The 22,873-nt window shown below is 45.1% G+C and overlaps 1 protein-coding gene across 1 annotated transcript in view; it reads left to right on the forward strand.

Moving 5' to 3' along the window:
* Window positions 1–22,873, forward strand: part of LOC129328755 (uncharacterized) — a 175,088-nt gene that overhangs the window by 121,287 nt on the left and 30,928 nt on the right. Inside the window, 1 exon segment of the mRNA XM_054978033.1 lies at window positions 3,533–4,474. Coding sequence (XP_054834008.1) covers window positions 3,533–4,474 — 942 coding nt within the window.

The following is a 22,873-nucleotide window of genomic DNA, read 5'->3' on the forward strand; positions in this document are numbered from 1 at the left end:
ACCAACTTTAAAAAAGCCACACACAAACAAACCAAAAACTGTTACATACCCATAAGTATTATAACTAGATTTAAAGTAGTTAAATACCATAGCGAAGCATGGGTATCAGGCTAGTCTATATATATATATACAGACAAGTGTCTTGACTGACTCAGCAATGCCCAGCCCAAACCCCTGGACCTAGAAACGTGAAATTTGTGGACAACATTCCTTTCATGATGTAAACACCCACTAAGAAGGGATTTTAAGAAATTCACCCCCTAAGGGGGTAAAAAGGGTAAACTGTGTTTTCCCAAAGGAATACAGCTTCCCTGAGTGGCTGGCAGGCTCCTGCCTGTTCGCACCGCCCTCTCTCTGATTGGTCATCTGAGGGACTCTTGAATTCTGAAGTAAAAATCAGGTAAAGGAAATTGTAGACAGTTCAAGAGAGACAGTACAAAACTTCTGAATAGGGATAAGTCACTTCGCTTTATTCAAACACCTTTGTGAAGCTTGGATACTATGCTATTATACTACAAAACTAACTAAAAAAAACACACACAAACCAAAAAATGTTACATACCCATAAGTATTATCACTGGATTTAAATAGTTAAATACCAAAGTGAGGCACAGGTATGAAGCTAGTTCTAGATAGAATATTCATTTTGACTGTATTTACTTTACCCCATAATGGCAGGTTGAAAATTGCCCATCTATTCTGATCTAAAGATATATAAGCAATCAAGTTGTTGCAAAATCATAAACTTAATATCTCTAGGAGTCAATATTCTGAGACAAATGATGACAACAAAGCACCATCAAAAATGTCTTTTAGCAAATACACTTGGTGATCTATTTTCTTCCAATGGCATCCATTCAGAATTGTCCAATTAATTGAATACACAGAGACAGCCCAAAAAGCATTGGTCCCATTCATTAATGCTAAAAGGGAAGACTGAGGTTCTGAAATAAACAATAAAAGATGATCTGCATATAGGATACTTTTAAATTCCAAAGAATTATGTCCAGAGCTGTGAATATTATTGTTTTATCTGACAGCACAAACCAAGGGTTGCAAATACAGATCAAAAATAAGAGGAGGAAGAGGACAACCTTATCTGGAACCTCTTTTAAAAGAGAATGGCACAGACAAAACACCATTAGTTGTAATCCAGTTCAAAAATTCATGGGGAAAGCCAAATGTAGTCACTGTTGCAAAAATAAATTTCCACTCTATTTTGTCAAAAGGCTCTTTGGCGTCATGTGAGAGAATAGCAACCTGATCAGACTTGTTCCTAGTTAATGCAATCAACTCAGCTATCAGTCTGAGATTCTCAAACCCTTGCCTGCCTTATATAAACCCTAACCGGAGTAAGTATGCAAATGTTGAAACAACCTTTTAACCACAATGGCAATTAATATCTTAGCGTCTGCTTTCATCAAAGAAATGGGTTGGAAATATCCACATTGAATGTGGTGCCTGCAATTTTTTTTTTAATTAAAGGTTATCAAGCACATAGTCCAATTCAAGTCTTACTTTTACATTCACATAACAATAACTTATTTACAAGTTTACTATTAACATTTAAAGAGTTTTTTTTCTTTAAAGTGCCTGCAATTTTTTGAATCACAGTAATATAAGCATCATATGACAACACTGGTGAGGAACCAGACTCAAAGATCTCATCGTACAACTGGGAAATATTTCTTCTTTCAGAGATCCCCCGGGTCCTTTCAGGAGGTAGCCGTGTTCTTCACGGAGGAGGAATGGGCTCTGCTGGATCCAGACCAAAGAAAACTCTACTGGGAAGTGATGGAGGAAAATTACCAGACCGTGGCCTCCCTTGGTAAGGATCTTTTCCCTCACACCATGAATATCAAAAAGCAGCAAAGGGGTGGCATCTTCCTTTGACCTTCTTTGATTTCAGGACACCCTTTCATTTGCCATAGAGGAAAAAAATAGACATCCCAGACCTGGGATTCTACAGCCCCTGAGAATGAAAGCTTTAGACACATTCATGCTGTAAAGAGAAATTTGTTTATGAAGAGGTTCAGGAGAGATGGACGATAACCTGTTAGACTCACCTTAGCAAATTCTGCAAATTCCTACAGCTCTTGTTTCCACCTCTGGCCTTTCTGCGCTTGTATTCCAGGCAGAGTCCTGAGTATTCGAAGCTGAGTGTCAGGCTGTGGATGACAGGCTATGCTAGATAGACCCCTGTACCCTTACAGCAAGAAGTCCAGGCTCTTGGTTAAAAGGCTTTATTCAGGAATCAAATCATTTCCATAGATATGTCCATAGGATTAATCAGAAGCAAGGTAAACAACTAAGCAGGTAGACAGTAACTTGACAGGAATTGAAACTTAGGAAAAATCCATTCCTCTTAAACACAATTACTCCTTCCCCCCTCCCAAAAGAAAATATTATTTTGAGCGCAAAAACGATCTGAGAACTTCTTGCATAGTTTGCATATCAGTCTAGATGTTACGGAAGGCATAAAATTAAGTTGCAACATAAAACAGACAGTTACAAGGTTGAAGCACTGGGAGCTTCACAGGGGAGATAAGGCACCTGCATTCAGTATTCCTGTGAAAGCAAGACAATTATGGCGTTTGTAATAGGCACAGCATTAGCAATGGTTCACAGTAACAAGGTAGAATAAAACAATGGCATAGATGTAGGGGTACAAACATGACACTGGGTCCCTTAGAAGTTAGTGAGACACTCCAACCATTTGAACATGCTACCTTGGATAGCTCAGGCTCTCTGGGCATTGCATGGTCCAGGACGCTCCAATTCCTTATCTCTTCAGCAAATCTTCTGGGGGGCACCCCATTTTCCACTGCATCCCCTGCCCCACACTATTTCCGCTTTCCTTCCTCCAGGCACCCCCATAACCTCACCTTTTCTTGCTTCTTTCCTTTCCACCCACCAACCATCATACCTTTTAATTACCCCCTCCCATGTTCAGCTATATTTATAACGTATTTACTTCATTCATACTGCACCTTTCTCCCAAACAGGGTTTCTTTCAGGTACGTAAATAGACTGGTCTTGTCTGTGCACATGGTTAGATATTGCTGAAATTTTTCCAGGTCCCTGGCCATCACTGTAGAAAATACTCTTCACTACTGACTGTACCTGCTAACTATTATTTTGCTCTTTTTCATTCTAATTTACTGCTTTCTCTCTTTTCCAGTTGCAGATAGAAGAGAGATGGCAAGGGTGATTGTGGAAAGAGAAGAAGATCTGAATGTGGAAGAGAAGTCTGGAGACCAATTCGTACCAAAGAGACAATATAGATGGAAAATGAAAGCAAAGCAGAAGCAGAGGAAGGACTTAGTTATCTGTCAGAGCAGGAAGATGCAGGAGAACCCAATCCAAGATGAAATGCAGATGAAAAAGAGAAGGCAGAAGAGATCCATGATAGAGGAAAATTTCCGCTCCAAATTCAGTCTGAAAGAATATCACAACGTTGCAACTTGCCAGAAAAGCTATAAATGTTTTGAGGGTGGAAAGAGCATCCATTGGAGTACTGAACTAACTGAACATCAGAAGGCTCTCACAGGGGAGAAGCCATACAAATGCTTGGAATGTGGAAAGAACTTCTCTGCAAGTGGTATCTTAAGAAGACATCAAAGGATTCACACAGGGGAAAAGCCATATGAATGTTTGGAGTGTGGCAAGTGTTTTTCTCGCAAATGCAGCCTAACTGTGCATCAAAGGATTCACACAGGGGAGAAGCCATATAAATGCTTGGAGTGTGGAAAGAACTTCTCTGAGAGTGGTATTTTAAAAGCACATCGAAGGATTCACACAGGGGAAAAGCCATATAAATGCTTGGAATGTGGAAAGAGCTTTTCTCACAATAGCCACCTAACTGTGCATCAAAGGAGTCACACAGGGGAGAAGCCATATAAATGCTTGGAGTGTGGAAAGAGCTTTTCTAGCAATAACTATATAACTGTGCATCAAAGAATTCATACAGGGGAGAAGCCATATAAATGCTTGAAGTGTGGAAAGAGCTTTTCTTGTTCTGTTCACTTAAGAGGACATCAAAGGATTCACACAGGGGAAAAACCATTTAAATGCTTGGAATGTGGAAAGAGCTTTTCTCACAATAGCCACCTAACTGTGCATCAAAGGAGTCACACAGGGGAGAAGCCATGTAAATGCTGGGAGTGTGGAAAGAGCTTTTCTGATAATGGCAGCCTATTTAAACATCAAAGGATTCACACAGGGGAGAAGCCGTATAAATGCTTGGAGTGTGGAAAGAGCTTTTCTCGCAATTACAGCCTAACTGTGCATCAAAGGATTCACATGGGAGAAAAGCCATATAAATGCTTGGAGTGTGGAAAGAGTTTCTCTCAGATGGGTAACTTAAGAGGACATCAAAGGATTCACACAGGGGAGAAGCCATATAAATGCTTGGAGTGTGGAAAGAGCTTCTCTGAGATTCGTACCTTAAGAGCACATCAAACGATTCACACAGGTGAAGAGCTGTTTAAATGCTTGGAGTGTGGAAAGAAGTTTTCTCGCAATAGCAGCCTAACTGCACATCAAAGGATTCACACAGGGGAGAAGCCATATGAATGCCTGGAGAGTTGAAAAATCTATATTCATAGCTACTGTCTTAACATACACAACAAGAAAGTCATATAATAGCAATTAGCTTCACATCAGTCTTTCTGCATCCTGCACATTGAGTCAAAAGGAGTAATGATTACCACTTGGAGTTGTTACAAAACAAATAATGGAAAAAACATAATATTTGCCTATTTTATTTTTAAATGGTTGGATAGTTTTGGTTCTCTTACATAAAAATTGAATGGTTGCTTCATTTCTGGCCAAGGTTGATTGCATATCTATTGCTTTAATTTAGCTTGTCTTTTGGGATTTGTGAGCAGGAATAAATCAAACACATTTATCTTTGTCAGTGTGATCCCTGCTTTCGATGCCGTTGATGATGCAAGACTTCTTCTTTTTTTTTTCAACTTATCTCTTCAGCAAATCTTTTGGTTCCTCTTCTCAGCTGAGTAGACACCACTGAAAATCCAGCTTATCCTGAGGTAATGAATCAACCCTGTCTGAAAATGTCTTCCCCCACACCAGCAGGATAGAAAATGAATTACACCTCCCTGATGCATTCCAGCCAGTTTCACTCATCTCGCAGTTTGGAAAAGCAAGATTCAAGCCCAGTAGCACCTGAAAGAACATCAAGGCGTTTCCAAACTACAAGATTTCAAGAGTCAAGCTCCCATCCTCCAATACGAATTCCATATAATCCTGTAACATAATTGTCTTAGTGGGTTTCGACGACTCACATTGATTCCACTGAGCAGGCGCGGAAGTGCACCCCTAGCGGGTATATGGAGTCGCTCTGTGCCAGCAGCCCCATTGGGACGACTGCAGGATGGAGCAGCCTCGAACCTTCGACCCTCCCCGTGCGCTTCCTGCCTGCAGCACCCCAATCGGGGTGGCTGCCGGACAGAGCAGCCTCGAACCACTGGCCGACGTGCGCCTCCCACCCACAGCGACCCGATCCCCAGCCCCTCACGCTCCCGGCTGCAACGCCCTGACAGCCTGATTGGGTTGGCTGCGGCGGAGGAGCCTAGAGCGCCGCCCCCTCGCGCTCCCCTGCTGCAAGGCCCCGATCGGGGTGGCTACCGGGTGGAGAAGCCTGGAGGGGCCGCCCCCATGCGCCTCCCACCCACAGCGCCCAGATGGGGTGGCTGCCGGGCAGAGCAGCCTCGAACCGCCAGCCCCTGTGTGCCTCCCACCCGCAGCTCCCCGATCGGGGTGGCTGCCTGGTGGAGGAGCCTGGAGCCGCCCCCTCATGCTCCTTGCCAGCAGCGCCCCAATCGCTGGCCTCCTCTCCCCACCAAAGCCACGATCCTGGGGGGGGGGGTCAGTGGCATGGAAGCTTCCCTGGCCTCCCGTCCCCCCAAAGCCATGATTCTGGGGGGAGGGGCGGTGGGGCACAGAGGTGGACAAGCCTGGCTCTCCTGCTCCCTCCCCAAAGCTGTGATTGTGTGTGTGTGTGTTTCAGTTCCAGTCTCAGTCACTGGAGCAAAGCACTGTGGGAGAGCCATTCCATGCCAGAACAGAAAGGCTGCAGCATAAGAGAGAGGCTGCTGGGACCTGACAGCATCGTTAAGACAGAATTTGTCCCCTCTGGTCAGAGCCTTCTCCAGTGACGGATTTCCTCTTATAGCATGTATTGAATGCATTTGTTGTCAGGCTCTGAAACATCTGGAGAGGACCCTTCCGTTCTTTCCTCTGGCAGGCAAAATCATAGAAGGAAGGTGCAATGGGGAGGGGGGCATCTTTGCCCACAGAGGGAGTCGTCTCTTAATTTTCTTTCATAACTTCCCAGCAGAGAGCTCTTCAGGCGGCCTCCAGCACAACAAATTCCTCCTGTGTCCTGGAAGGACTTTGGTGGCCCCTGAAAAAGAAAACATTTCCTATGTCTTCCTATTCTGAGGCATTTAGGGAAGAAGACACAAACTCTGCAGGGTAGTCTTTGATGAAAAGGAATAGACCAAATAATAGCAACAAAAATAAAATGTGTTTATTTCCAGACCCCTCAAGTAATATCTTAAATGTTTCACTTTAGAAATACATGGAGATATCATTTCCATGCAGCCCTCCTGCTTTAAATGCTTGTCTGAAGAGGAGTTCTGTGCTAGTCTAAAGCTTGCATCCAGCCAACTTCTGCCACCACAATCAAACTCTCTACATTGGAGACTATGTGCTTAAACCTAAGCCTTCGAGGCCATGGGAAGACATGTGACGAACAGCAGATATCCAGGCACTTCTGACTCTGGCCCAGGATTATCATCCCTGGTCGTGGTCCAACTCCACTTCCACGTAGCTCAGCCACGGAACGGAAGTCTTGCATCATCAACAGCATGGAAAGCAGGGAAGATCTTCTGGCCTAAGAATGTGCTAGTCTAAAGCTTGCATCCTGTCTTTTGCTACATTTCTTCTAACAAACCTAAGACCTATTTAGACCAGACCTTGATTGGGTGGGGGCGAGAGGTGGAGAGATGCCACATGTAGAGTACCACAAACATGCTCCTCCTCAGTTGTTTCTGTGCATTTTGTGCATTTTGCAATACCTACAATCTGGGCAGTATGAAACCAAGGAAGCTGCTGCATCTCAAGAGACTTTGGATTTACCATGAAAAAGAGGAAGGTAATAATGTTATCCAGTATCTATAGGCGCCCCTTGCCCAGTTGGCCCAAAGCTTTGGACTGGGCTGACATCAGTTCACTGATGACACCCAGTTGTATCTATTGATGGATGACCGGCTGTATCCCGCCCCAGAAGTTTTGGCCGAGGCTTTAGATGCTGTGACTGCATGGGTAAAGCAGAGTTGACTGAAGCTAAACCCTACGAAGACTGAGGTCCTTTATTTATTTAATGTATAGTCCGCTCTCCCCGCAAACAGGCTCAGAAATTTAGAACTATTTAAATGATTGGTAGTAACCATAAAATATAGCATATACATAACAGGAAGCTCATATTTGCACCCCACATGGGTTCTTGAGTTTGGGAATTCAGCTCCCAGTCCTTTATGAGGCACTTTTGATGCCTGTGTCAGGGGTGAGGAGTCTGGGGGTGATGCTGGCTGCTTCCTTATCAACGGTGGCCCAAGTCACATCAGCGGCCAGAGCTGCGTTTTTGTATCTTAAACCTGGATCAGGTTTAACCTTTAAAGCCCTTAACGGATTGGGACTGTCATATCTGTGGGGCCATCTCTCTCCCTATGTTCCCCCAAAGGTGTTATGCTCAGCTGACCAACATATACTGATGATCCCCCAGGCCGTTCACCTGGCCTCAACCAGAGCTGGGGCCTTTTCCGCTCCGGCAGCAGCCTGGTGGAACTCTCTCTCAGTTGAGACTTCGGCTCTGCAGACTTATTACAGTTCTGCCAGGCCTGTAAAACAGAGATGTTCCCCTGGGCCCATGCCTAGGATTGAGGAGCCGGTGAACTGTCCTGCTGGTTTCTTACCTGGATCTGTCGTGTCTGACCCTGCGGTAGCCCTGCATGTACTGGCTTCTTCTTTTTTTCGAAAACCACATCTTGGAAGCTGTTGTTTATTGACTCTGGCAGGGTGAAGACAGCGTGGGCATTGCCGCCTGCTCAGTGGCTCATTCCAGTAGGTTGAAAAGGGCGGGCTTTGCCACCTGCTCTGCTCCTTATCGCAGCTGGGTGAAGGAAAGAAAGGCATTGCCTCCTGCTTTGCGCCTGATCCCAGCCAGGTGAAGGTGTGAGGTGGGCATTGCCACCTGCTCCACTCCTGATCCCAAATGGGTGATGGCGAGGGGTGGGCATTGCTACTTGCTCCGCCACTAATACCAGCTGGGTTAAGGCTATCACGCAGATTTTGTTACGCAGACTTCCTCAGGGGCTTAAAAGTGATCCTCCATACTAGATATTATTCATTCCTGTGGTCCAGAGAGTGACGCTGACCCTAGGCCACTGAGGAAGTCCGCGTGACGAAATCTGCATGCATGATAACCGGCCCCAGTTTGGGCTTTGTGTTCTGATCTTCGTTGGTCCGCCGAATCAACGGTAACAAGAAAAGAAAGATACTTGTTAATGAGAGAAATTGATCATACTTACCTGTGACTTGGACTTTGTCCCGGTGTTTTCTCCCTACAGGAAGTTGTCTTCTATAGAACTGGTTATAAGAAACTAAATTGTTTTTGTAAATATGTTGAATCTGTTTGCAATGAATTTGACTGTATTTCGATTGTTGTGTGAGCATTTGACTCTGGATTATAAGCAATTTTGTTAAGTATACTTGTTTAGGTACCACTCTAATACCAGCTGGGTTAAGGTGAGGAATGGCCGAAGGGTAGTGGGCATTGCCACCTGCTCCGTTCCTAATATCAGCTGGGTTAAGGCAGAGGGTAGGCATTGCCAACTGCTCCACTCCTAATACCAGCTTGGTTAAGGCGGGGGAGGGGAAGACATTGCCAACTGCTCAGCTCCTGATCCCAACTGGTTCAAAGGGGGTGGGTGGCCATTGCCATCTGCTCCGCTGCTGATACCAACTGGGTTAAGGTGGAAGTTAGGCATCGCCACCTTCTCTGCTCCCAATACCAGCTGAGTTAAGGTGGGTAGAAGGTATTGCCATCTGCTCCTCTCTTAATACCAACTGGGTTAAGGTGGAGCAAGGGCATTGCCACCAGCTTCACTCCTAATACCAACTGAGTTAAGGCAAGGGGTGGGCATTGCCACCTGCTCCACTCCTAGTATCAAACCAGCAGTGGAAACCACACTGGAGGATTCAATCTGATAAGCACAATCAATCAAAAGATTATTTTTTCAATTTTATATTATTTTAAGCCGGCCCGAGCCATAGGGCTATCTTTGTGTTGGATCCTCAATGTAACATCTTGGAAGACTCTTACAAGAAAGGAATAAGAACTGTTACAATTACTTTCATTGTATTTTACTTGCCTTCTTCTCTCTTTGGACCTGGAGCACCTTCCCTGTTCCTTAAAGGATTTGGAATCGGGCATACAGTCCCTTGTTTGATTTTGACTGTTGAATTTTGTATTGTATCTATGAATGAACGGAATATATGAATGCACAATATTTATGACAATTGTTGAGCACACCCATTGTATAAACCTTTGACCTTTTTGCCGTAATACATAGTAATAATTTTCTATTTCCCCGGGTGGTTGTCCACTTATCTTTTACCTTGTGTGTACCGGGAAATTGCCTTGTCCTTTTGACACCACCAGGAAGCTGGCAACCCTATGCTGGAGCTGGATGCGGGGGCGTGGTGTCGTTGGGAGAGGGAGAAGTCAGGCAGGGAAACATGAGGCAGGAGCAGGCTGGCAAGGACAGGGTGGGGTGGGGGGAGGGGAGCAGGCAGCAGGGCATGCTCCTTTGCCTGCCAGCCGCTTAGCCCCATTCGAGCTCAAGGTATGTTGCCAAGGACTCACCTGTTTTCCCCACTAGGGGCGCGAGAGAGTACGCTTGTGCAGTGGAATAAGGGTGAGTTGTCAGGAACACGCTTTCTCAATTATATATATAGATTTATCTTCCATATAAACAAAAGTCTCTGTCCAACTGTAGCAGTCATAAAGCCTCAGAAAAAAACAGCAGGTGCTACATAATTGCAGCGCCAGGCGCAATATACCCTGATATAGCCACTATCACTGAGAAGTCCATGGACTGGCTGTGGAAGCATGCCATTCTGACCCCCAAGAACGACAAGGCTGCCATCATTAATGGAACACAACTCCCTTGAAGGGGCAGAAATGGAGATCTGTGGACTCAGTGGTGGAAATGGATGATGTGGTCCATTTAAACTGCTTAAACACCTCCAAAGAAGGGGGTTAGGGAGTTGTGAAGATGTTCATGGAATCACAGAGTTGGAAGGGGCCATACAGACCATCTAGTCCAACCCCCTGCCCAGTGCAGGATCAGCCTAAAGCATCTCTGACAAATATTCATCCAGCCTCTTGAAAACTGCCAGTGAAGGGGAGCTCACCACCTCTCTAGGCAGCTGATTCCATTTTTGAACTACTCTCACCGTGAAAAAGTTCTTCCCAATATCCAGCCGGTACCGTTGTGCATGTAGTTTTAGCCCATTGCTTCGGATCCTACCCTCTGATGCCAATGGAACAGCTCCTTGCCCTCCTCCAAATGACAGCCTTTCAAATATTTAAAGAGAGCAATCTTGTCCCCCCTCAATCTCCTTATCCCGTCTGTAACAGGAGAAGTTCTCTCAGAACCGTACCCATGTTGGGATGTGTAAGCTGAGAGAGAGCAGTCTCAATTATTTTTTTGAGGGAAAGTGAAAAGTTCCTTGGCATAGTTTTATAACTCTCCATCATATTAATTCATATTAATTGTAAAACAACCCCCACCCCCAGCTTCCTAGTCTTTCTTTTTAAGGAAGATGCTCCCATCTGTAATTCAACTCTCTGGTCTTGAGAAGAATCCTGGGGAACCCATTCCTATTGCCCAAGGAGGAACAGCATAGACAGGAAATGCTGGGGGGCCCACAGCCCATGCTGGGCACATATCCCAGCACTATCTCTAGCTACACAAGTGAACAGAACCAGAGACCTGCCTCCATGCTCACCTGGCTTTGCATCCCTACCAGTGCCCCCAGCCCAGCTTTTCTGGGCATTTGATCACCAGGCTTAGCCCTCAGCAGGAAAGCACTGAGTCAGAGGGGAGGATGCAGGGTTTGTGGAAGCTGCTTTGTTGGGCCAGGTACTAGTGGAGATGGGTGGAGGGAGAAAGGAGCTGGTTGGAAGCAGGTTCCCTCTCAGGGGCAGGTGGCTGTAGGGAGGTGGGGAGCTTGGACCTGCCGCCATGTTGTCTCTGTTCCCTTGGCCCATGTCTCTTCAGCCATCAGTGGCTGCCTTCACCCCATGCCTTCTGCGTGATGGTGCCTGAATTCTGCTGCCTGCATTCTGGCCAAGACAGCTGGTTATGCCAGCACATAGGTTCCCCTCCTGCCATATCCTCTGGTGACCCCCACAGCCTGACTTGCTGCCTTACTTGGAAACTGAAGTAGAAAATTGATCAATTCTCTGGACAAATACAAGACAGGCCAGTAAAGAACAGGACACTTGGCGGCCCTGTCAACAATTCAATTGGTGAAGGAAAGAAAATGAGGCTCCTTCTGTCACGCTGCAGTTGTAATAAACTCTTATTGTGGGTCTCATGAGGGTGTTTTTAGTTTTTGCTTGTGTCAGACTGATTTGAGAAAGGAGGGTTGGAATGGAAAATATCATGAAGGAATTGAATCCTTTTAAGAATGTTTGTGTGCCCAGGAGTTTCATGAGGGGAAAATATTTCCTGTTCCCTATATCGAAAAGGTCTTTGTATAAAGATGAGGAAAAAATAAGTATCAAGCTAGAAAAAGTCACAATACTAGAAGGATTTTGCCTCTGGCAGGCAAAATCATAGACGGAAGAGGCAATGGGAGGAGGATCCTTAGAAACAGAGGCTGTCATCTCGTAATTTTATTTCCTAATTTCCCAGTAGAGAGCTTTAGGGGTAGCATCCAGCTCAACAAATTCCTCCTGTGTCATCAAAAGACATTGGTGGCCCCTGAAAAAGAAAATATTTCCTATTCCAAACATTGAGAGAAGAAGGCGTAAATCCTACCGGCTAGTATTTGATGAAAAGAAAAGACACCAACTAATAGTAACAAAAATAAAATGTGTTTATTTCCAGACCCCCCCCTCCCCAATAATATCTTTCATGCTTTACTTTAGAAATACATGGAGATGGCATTCCCAGGCCCTCTGTACAGTACCAGTAACATGCTCCTTCTCAGCTGTTTCTATACATTTTGTGCATTTGACAATACCTAAAATCTGAGCAGTCTGAACCCAAGGAAGCTCCTGCATCTCAAGAGACTTGATTTACTATGAAAAAGAGGAAGGTAATAATGTTATTCGGAGCCCCGTGGTGCAGAGTGGTAAGCTGCAGTACTACAGCCCAAGCTCTGCTCACAACCTGAGTTCGATCCTAGTGGAAGCAGGGTTCAGGTTGCCGCTCAAGGTTGACTTAGCCTTCCGTCCTTCCGAGGTCGGTAAAAATGAGTACCCAGTTTTATGGGGGTAAAGTGTAGATGACTGGGAAGGCAATGGCAAACCACCCTATAAAAAGTCTGCTAAGAAAACGTGATGCGACATCCCCCCATGGGTCAGTACTTGCACAGGGGACTACCTTGACTTGGTGCTTGCACAGGGGACTACCTTTACCTAATAATGTTATTAAATATCTATATGCGCCCCATGTCCAGTTGGCCCAAAGCTTTGGACTGGGCTGACATCCGTACACTGATAAACTCGAAAACAAAAGGTAGGGTTCCAGAACCAACCAAACATCAACCAGAGGCATAAGCCTCAGAACCCAAAAAAACACTACACGGTGCTAAATTACATACAACTCTATTAGGTGCAATCAAAAATGTGTGTACAATGTATTACAGTGAATCCAATAAATATATATCAAAACAATCTCATCAATCGTCCATTTGTTCTGTCACAGTACAAAGTCCAATCCTGGTAGGCAAACCTCCAGTGAATACCAAGTTCATATCCGAACTCCAATAATTTCACAGTCTGAATTGTGGCCTGAATGTTCAACCAGAAGACTGGCCAGGAGATTGGCAACGAGCCTGCCAGCTATAACTTCTGCTCGTTTCGGCACTTCTTCTTCATAGCCAATTACCAGCAAGGCCAGATCATATGCTGAAAATACAAATACATCACACAGCCACTTCCCCACACACCAAAATATATTATAAGCCAAATTTATGAGAAATATACTCACATATCATACACCATAATAGGATGCCATAAATCTTTCTTAGGACCGTTATAACAGCTGATTGCAAATAATATCAGCACGGGTACTCGCTGCTGGAAAGTTTCATGCTTAAATGCTGTAATCTTTAATTGACACTAGTCATTTTACTCTGCCTTAAAGGAAAACTGCCCAATTAATGTCGCTGTTAAGACCACTCGGAAATAAGCTGTTCATTCTGTAAATCCAGCGGGCTTTTGCATATGGATTGGTGCTTGATGTGCTAATCTTCTCTGCAGGGCTATTGTCGGGTATATAGTGTTTTGTTAGCCTGGTGTTTTTCAGAACTGGAAACCATGCTCTGTTCATTCTTAAGGTTTCTTCTTTCCTGTTGAAGTTTTGCTTATGCTTGTGAATTTCAATGGCTTCCCTGTGCAGTCTGACAAAGTAGTTGGAAGTGTTGTCCAGGACACCAAAATACTGAAGAACCTCCTCAGGATACAGTGAAGCCTCCCGCCATTAGCATTCCACACCCTGGGAAACTCTTACAGAATGACTCAGCTCAACCCCACCCTTCCTGAGTAGATATAAATGACCTGCCAACATCTTTTCCACACTGTGACACTGAGAGATCTCTGTCTTTTGGTGCAACACCTCTGAAGATGCCAGCCACAGCTGCTGGCGAAACATCAGGAACTACAATGCCAAGACCACGGCAATACAGCCCGGAAAACCCACAACAACCATCTATACAAAATGATTTAAATAAAACTTACTAAATTTATGTCCTGGCCTGTGTTGGATCTTTGCTCTCTTTCCATTTGGGGAAAATCTGGTCAGTCCAAGATATGTTAAAGATTCCTCTCTCGCATAGCAACCTGGTTTAGCTGAAAGTTAAGCTAACAAAGGGGGTGCGAGCATTGCCACCTTCTCTGCTCCTGATTCCGGCAAGTTGGAGGGGGGGCAGAGATTGCTGCCTTCTTGGCACCTGATTCCGACAGGGTGAAGATGGGGTGGGCATTGCTGCCTGCTCAGTGCCTTATTCCAGTAGGCTGAAGAGGGGAAGGCATTACCACCTGCTCCACTTCTTATCCTGGCTGGGTGAAGAGAAGAAGGGAATTACCTCCTGCTATGTGCCTGATTCCACCCAGGTGAAGGTGCTGGGTGGGCAATAGCACCTGCTCCACTCTTGATCTCAGCTGGGTGAAGGGGGCGGGCATTGCCATCTGCTCTGCTCCTGATCCCACCTGGATGAAGAGGGGTGGGCATGGCCCCCTGCTCCGCTCCTAATACCAGCTGGGTTAAGCCAGAGAGTGGGCATTACCACCTGCTCCGCTCCTGATTCCAGATGGGTGAAGGGGGCCGGCATTGGCACCTGCTGCACTCTTAATACCAGCTGGGTTAAGGGGAGGGGTGGGCATTGCCTCCTGCTCCACTCCTAATAGGGATACGAGTTGATACCCTATACCCATATAGGGTATAGGAGAACACAAAGCATTAAGGACTTACTAGTGCACTCGGACTTGAAATCACCAACAATGAGCAATCAGGCCCCAGTGGGCAACCACAAATGTGGGCATTGTGCCGCTTTTCTGTTAATTATAGAGGGTGATACATGAAGCTAATATATCATTGATTCCAAAAGAGGGACAAGATTTGACTAATGTTAAAAATTATAGACCAATTTCATTGCTGAATAATGATTACAAAATATTTGCAAAGGTGTTGGTGGAGAGGATAAAAGGATGGATGTCGGAATTCATCGCAGAAGAACAGGCTGGATTTTTACCTAATAGACAAATTAAAGACAATTTAAGGACAGTAATAAACACTATTGAATATTATGACAAGCATTGTGATAGGGAAGTTGGTTTCTTTTTCGTAGATGCGGAAAAAGCATTTGACAATCTGAACTGGGACTTTATGTTTGCCACTATGGAAAAGCTGCAAATGGGAGAAAAGTTCATACAAGCGGTTAAAGAAATTTATAAAGACCAAAGTGCAGCGATTGTAGTGAATGATGATTTGACTAAAAAATTGAAAATAAGTAAAGGTACAAGACAGGGCTGCCCTTTGTCTCCATTGCTGTTTATTTTGATTCTGGAGGTATTGATGACTCAAATACGAGAGGACGACACAATTCGAGGTATAAAAATAAAGGAATTCTCCTACAAGGTCAGAGCATTTGCGGATGATATAATGTTAATAGTAGAGGATCCAATTGTCAACATGCCAAAGGTAATAAAGAAAATAAAAGAATTCGGAGATCTGGCTGGTTTTTATGTAAACAAAAAGAGGTCGAAGATACTATGTAAAAACATGACTAAGCAGAAGCAACAAGAACTGATGGAGATAACGGACTGTGAGGTAACGAGTAAAGTAAAATATCTTGGTATCGAACTAACTGCGAAAAATATAGATTTATTCAAGAACAGCTATGAGAAATTGTGGATACAAATAGAGAGAGATTTGATAAAATGGAACAAACTGAATTTATCATGGTTGGGAAGAATCGCAGCAATAAAAATGTATGTTTTACCTCGTGTGATGTTCTTGTTGCAAACAATTCCAATTATCCGAGACTCTAAACAATTTGATAAATGGCAAAGGAAAATCTCAAATTTTGTATGGGCAGGCAAGAAACCTCGTGTGAAAATGAAAGTATTACAAGACGTGAAAGAAAGAGGTGGCTTGCAACTGCCCAACTTAAGACTATATTATGAAGCAATATGTTTGACATGGTTAAAGGATTGGATAACGTTGAAAAATGGCAAACTTCTGGCTTTGGAAGGACATAAAAAAATATTTGGATGGCATGCATACCTGTGGTATGATAAAGTAAAAGCGGACTCTATGTTTTTGCATCACTACATCCGAAGAAGCCTCTTCACGATCTGGAAAAAGTATAAGACCTACATGGAAGATGGAATTCCTTCATGGGTGGTACCGTTTGAAGTAATAGATCCTAGAGCCACTGATAATGAAAAACAATGTCTAACGTACAAGGAGATAACACAAATACAACATTCAACATTAAAAATAAAGACAGAAGAAAAGTTATTGCCTTGTTATGGATGGTTTCAATATAGGCAGATTAGAGATCTTTACAAATCGGACTGCTTAAAAGGAGGAATAAGAACGGAAAACTCAGAATTGGAAGAAGTAATACTACAAGAAGGCAAGAAAGAAATTTCAAAGATCTATAAAATACTTCTAAAATGGCATACTGAGGATGAAACAGTGAAAGTACAGATGGTGAAGTGGGCAATAAACTTTCATAAAGAAATAGCAATGGAGACCTGGGAGCATTTGTGGAAGAATACAATTAAGATTTCAACTTGTACGAAAATTAAAGAAAATGTATATAAAATGATATACAGATGGTATTTAACACCAAAGAAGATTGCGCTGGGAAATGTCAACATGTCAGATAAGTGCTGGAAATGTAAAAAGCATGAAGGATCACTATACCATATGTGGTGGACTTGTGAAGTAGCTAAGCAATACTGGGGAGATATAATTGAAGCAATCAATGAGGTGTTACAAACCCAAATAAATAAGAACCCAGAATTGCTGCTACTGAACTTGGGAATGGAGAATGTGCCAACACAGAACATAGTTATTTTACATGACTACAGCAGCAAGACTATTGTATGCGCAGAAATGGAAAGTGCAAGAAGTACCAACTGTAGAAGATTGGATTTACAAATTGCTGTACATGGCGGAGATGGATAAAATGACAAGAAAACTTAAAGATCTGGATCCAGGACAATATATGGCAGATTGGGGGAAATTGAAACAATTTTTAGAAAAAAAAATGGGATGTGAAAGGGGAACTGTGGCAGTTCGAGAATTTTTAAATCAAGACATTACAAATAGAAGAGAGAAAGTGACTTTACCAATAGAAGAAATTTTTAACTATTTTAATCTAAACTAGGATTATAGTTAAATATAAGGTGGGTAGAATTTATAACTGATTATGGAAAAGGGAAATTGAGACATCAGAAAAAGTAATACAGTATACATATAGTTTATATAAGGGAATTTGAAATTGTTTAGAGTGATAAATATTATCAAGTTAGGATTACAGTTAAGTATATTGTTTGTTGAATATGTTGCTAATTACGGAAAGAAATATTAGTAAACTTAATATAGTACATATATAGTAAATATAAGGCTTAGAGTAAGGAATGTTATATAGGGATGTTTTAGAAGTATTTAAAATAAAATCTGTTAAGTAATAAAGGGGGCAAAGGGTTGGAAAGCTGTTGGAAGTCAAGAAGGAGGGGGGAAAGGGTGGGGATTAGATTAAATTAGATAGGATTGGAATGCAAATATTTGTATGAAATTATACTCACCAATAAAATTTTTCAAAAAAAATTATAGAGGGTGATACAATTGATATTGAGTCCCCTAAGAAACAACTGCGCTTTAAGTATTTTGCTACCTGTATGACATCAGGTGTGGTTTACCTGATTATTTGTCCTTGCTTAAGACTATATGTGGGCAATACGATTAGAGCCTTTCGTACTAGAATCTTGAAACGCGTCTCTAGGATAAAGAACGAACTCCTAGAGCCCCCCTTGACGCAGCATTACATTGAACAAGGTCGTATGGCCACTGACATGAGGGTTGCAGTGCTATCTGTAGCTCCTAGGGGCTCAGGACTGCAGAGGGATTTGCTCTGAAGAGAGGCTCAATGGATACACTCACTAAGCAGCATGAATCCGAGAGGTTTAAATAATGAATTGGTGCTCAACTGCTTTTTAGGTTAGCCTGCTTGTATTGGGTGACTACACCTTTAAGTTGTGGTTGTCTTGTTGCTAATATAAACGGATGCAATTAACTGCTAGGCAATTCCAGTCAGTGTTGTGCTCCAGGTTATGATTGGAGAAAAATACAAATGGGTCAGTAGCATGCAAGGAAAAATTCTTTATTTCATCCAGTCACGTTTGGGTGCTGATTGTACTTTGCATATTATAGTGGAACGACTGTGTGCTCCTGAGGAAGTCTGCAAGATGAAAAGCTGCATGAATGATAACCGGTTCCAGTTCGAGCAGAGCAGCTGTGTCTCCACTTTGTTGTTTCAGCTGAGGAATACAAGGAAAGAAGATACTTATCCTTGAAATATCTGAGAAATTCCTCTTCAGCTGGTCCCGGAGGCTCTCTGGGGCTCATGCTTTCACAGTGACTATAAATTCCTGTTTATGTATACACTGACATACGTGGTCATAAATATATTTAAGGATTGTAGAGTTGCACAAATATTGTAAAAAAGCACGTTGTACTTTATTGGCTGTGAATGTATTGTATGAGTTGAATATATTACTATTTGCTTTGTAAACATTTTTGGTGTGTTTTCCCGGGTGGTTCCCACTTCCACTCCTAATACCAGCTGGGCTAAGGCAGGGTTGAGCTTTGCCACCTGCTCCACTCCTGATCCCAGGTGACTTAAGGGGGCAGGCATTGCCACCTGCTCTGCTCCTAATATCAGCTGGGTTAAGGCGGGGGTGAGTGGGCATTGAACCTGTTCCACTCCTAATGCCAGTTGTGATAAGGCAGGGGTGGGCATTGCCACCTGCTTCACTCCTAATAGCAGCTGGGTTAAGGTGGGGGTGGGCATTGCCAACTTCTCCATGCCTAATACCAGCTGGCTGAAGGGGGACAGGCATTTCCACCTGCTCCAATCCTAATACCAGCTGGATTAAGGTGGGAGACAGGAATTGCCTCCTGCTCTGCTCCTAATATCACCTGGCTGAAGGGGGGGCAGGCATTTCGACCTGCTCTGCTCATAATACCAGCTGAGTTAAGGTGGGGGTGGGCATTGCCACCTGCTCCAGTCCTATTGCTGGCTGTGTAAAGGTGGGAGGTGGTCATTGCCACCTCCTCCACTCTTAATACCGGCTGGGTTAAGGTGGAAAGTGGGCATAACCACCTGATCTACTCCTGATCCCAACTGGGTAAAGGGGGGGGCATTGCTACCTGCTCCACTCCTAATATCGGCTGGGTTAAGATGGGAGGCCAGCATTGCCACCTGCTCCACTCCTAATAACAGGTAGGTTAAGCCAGAGAGTGGGCATTACCACTTGCTCTGCTCCTGATCACAGCTGGCTGAAGGGGGGGGGGGTATTTCCGCTTGTTCCACTCCTAATATCAGCTGGGTTAATGTAGGGGCAGGCCTTGTCACCTGCTTCTAATACCAGCTGGTTTGATTCCTCACTCCTCCACTTGAAGCCAGCTGGGGGACCTTGGGCTAGTCTCTCTGGAGCTCTCTCAGCCCCACCCACCTCACAGGGTGTTTGTTGTTGTGGGGATAATAATGACATACTTTGTAAACCGCTCCGAGTGGCTGTTATGTCATCCTGAAGGGCAGTAAATAAATCAAACGTTGTTGTTGTTATCTTTTCTATCTCATTCCCCCCACCCATTCTTGCTCAAGAGGAAATCTTGAATTCACCTTTCCTCTTACTCCAAATGTGAAGAGACCCGTTTAATCCCTCCGATACGAGGTGAGGGAAGTCAGGGCTTCGGAAGAAAAACATTCCGCCCCTTAAGGTGCAGTGGTCGGCAGAAGCGCAACAGACCTGGGAGATCTGGAGAGGTTTCCGCCTCATTGCCTTCTGTCTTTCTCCGGGATCTCTCCAGCGGGCCTCTCCTGCAGTGTGCCGCCAGGTGAAGCGGCGCAGAAGAGCCAAGAGACCTCCTCCTCCTCCTCCCAAATCCGGTTTGGGGTCTAGTAGTCACAAAGAACTACAATTCCCAGAAAGCTCGGCGAGGGCTAGCCTGGCGGAGTCTCCGTCTTCCAGGCACCAAACGGACATTTTCCCTTCGAGGGAGAAGGCGAGTGGGGCGCCATGGAGTTCGGCGGGGCCTCTCCTCCTCTGCGCCCTTTCCCTTGGCCGGAGGGAGGATTTGGCATTTGCGCGTCTGCAGGCGAGGTGAGTTTCGGGCTTCATGGAGGGATCTCGGGCGGGGAGAGAAAAGACACGTGTGAATGGGAGGAAGCGAGAAGGGCTGGAGGGAGGAATGCAGAGCAGGGCGGCTTCCCGGGCGAGAGGGCTGCGGGGGCGCCTGCCTGTGTTGCCCCCTCCCTGCAGCCCGCCTGGGGGGGGGTCGATGTTACTCTGAGCGTCTGGACGGACCGCTGCGCTGACCCGGAGGCTCCGTCGATCTCTGGCCCCGAAGGTTTAGAGCCAGCGGAGCTCTTTGTGCCTGCGCGCTCCGCGGGGGAAGAGGCCTTTGGCCGCATTTGGCTCCTCCACTGCAAGTCTTTTCAGCAAACGCTTTCCCTTTCTTTGAGTCCAAAGAGCTTCACCCTCCCGAAGAACTCGGACTTGGGAACTGGTCCAAGGTTTGCTTTGGAAAAGGGGATATTTTCCGCCCTCCCTTTCTGTGCTGCCTCCATTTTCCTGCCTTCTCGTGAGGAAAATGCCACTTCCTTTGCAAAATACCAAAGGAATGTTTTGGAGCAAGTGTGGATCAGATGTGGTGGTTTCCTTCGCTTCTGACATTGCATCTCCCACCATCAGCCTGAAGCTGGTGGCCCATTTTGAGGCTCCCGACTTTCATGTTGTTATTAGAGATAAGAATAATGCCCCGCTCCCAAACTTAGGGATATTTCTGCAATATGTTTATCCCCTCCCCTTAAACCAAGCAAAAGGTACTCCCCACTGGGTTTCAGTTGATCCTTTCAAACTCCTTGAAGAGCCCAGGGAATACCTCATTGCTGCTAGAGAAGCCAGTTAATGCGTCTGGGGGAAATGCCTCCTTTCAACTCAGTCTAGCCCACAAGATAGCCCCCTACCCTGACTCGGTCCACGTGGCTGCTCCTCTGTAATGCACTCTCCCTAGGTCTGTACTCTGCTTGGTTATAATGATTGATTTATAGCTTGCCTTTCTCACTGGGATCCAAGGTAGAGAACGCAGTACAAGTGAAATACAATATAATCAACAGTTAGCGCATTCATTGAGCAAAATAAAATAATAGGTCATTCAGTGAAACAGATGCATTAAGGTATGGTTGCAGAAAATTTGAAAACAAGTAATCTATCTGAAACAAAGCTTAACTAATTTCCATGGCATGTTTTGCAGTGCGAAGACTCCCTTGTAGGCAAGTATCTACATTAGCAGGCAGTACCCAGTACTGCGAGTAATGCTTACTCGCCATCCCTACCACAGCATCTCTCTGAGTTGCCCACTCCCAACTTAACCCAGCTAGTATTAGGAGTGAAGCAGTTGGCAATGCCCACCCCTGCCTTATCACCACTGGCATTAGGAGCAGAACAGATGGCAATGCCCACCCCCACCTTAACCCAGCTGATATATTAGGAGCAAAGCAGGTGTCAATTCCCATCCCCCCCCCTTCACCCATCTGGGATCAGGAGTGGAGAAGGTGGCTATGCCTATTCTCCGCCTTACTCCAGCTGGTATTAGGCGTGGAGGAGGGGGCCATGCCCGCCCCCTTCACCCAGCTGGGATCAAGAGTGGAGCAGGTGCCATTGCCCACCCAGCGCCTTCACCTGGGTGAGATCAGGCACATAGCAGGAGGCAATTCCCTTCTTCCCTTCACCCAGCCAGGATAGGAAGTGGAGCAGCTGGCATTGCCCTCCCCCTTCAGCCTACTGGAATAAGACACAGAGCAGGCAGCAATGCCCATCCCATCATCACCCTGTTGGAATCAGATGCCAAGGAGGCAGCAATCTCCACCCCCCTTCAACTTGCTGGAATCAGGAGCAGAGAAGGTGGCAGTGCTCGCACCCCCTTCACCCAGCTAGGATCAGGCTTGGAGCAGGCAGGAATGCCTGCCCTCCTTGCATGTAGCAAAGCCCATTGCCCGCCTTCACCTGTCTGGATCATGCAAGGAGCAGGAAGTAATGCCCACCCCTCCCTTCAACCAGCAGGGAACAGGTGGCAATGCCCACTCCACCCAGCTAGGATCAGGCTTGGAGCAGGCAGCAATGCCTCTCCCCCTTCATCCAGCTGTAATTAGGTGCAGAGCAGAAGGCAATGCCTGTTTTCCTTTCACCTGGCTGGGCTCAGGAGCGGAACAGGTGGCAATGCCTGCCTCCCTTTACCCTACCTGTGTCAGGCATGGAGCAGTATCAAAGACCACTCCCCCTTCAGTTGCTGAGATCAGGTATGGAGCAGGTGGCAATATCCACCCTCTTCCTTCACTGGCCAGTATCAGTGATGGAGGAGGAGGGAATGCCTGCCTGCCCGCTTTCCACTTTCTAGAGCCCGTAGTATTTTTTCTCACAACAGGCTTCTTTTCTAGTCTAAAAATAAATCTAAATAAAACCAATTGCCACTTTGGGGTCAGGAAGGAAATTTCCTCTAGGCTGGATTGGTGAGGGATCTAAGAGTGTTTTTGCCCTCCTCTGGGGACTGAGCAGGGGTCATTGGGGGATTGTGGGGAGAGTAGCTGTGAATGTCCTGCATTGTGCAGGGGTGGAACTAGATGTACCTTGGTGATCCCTTCCAGCATGTTTTTGTGTTTCAGTTGAGAAAATGACAAAAACTCATCATCGCAATCTATCAATTGATCCAAAGTAAACATCCCCTGATCTGTCCGAGCCTTTCACAGAAAA

This window comes from Eublepharis macularius, chromosome 4, assembly GCF_028583425.1.
Source record: "Eublepharis macularius isolate TG4126 chromosome 4, MPM_Emac_v1.0, whole genome shotgun sequence".
In the NCBI taxonomy this organism is placed as follows: domain Eukaryota; kingdom Metazoa; phylum Chordata; class Lepidosauria; order Squamata; family Eublepharidae; genus Eublepharis; species Eublepharis macularius.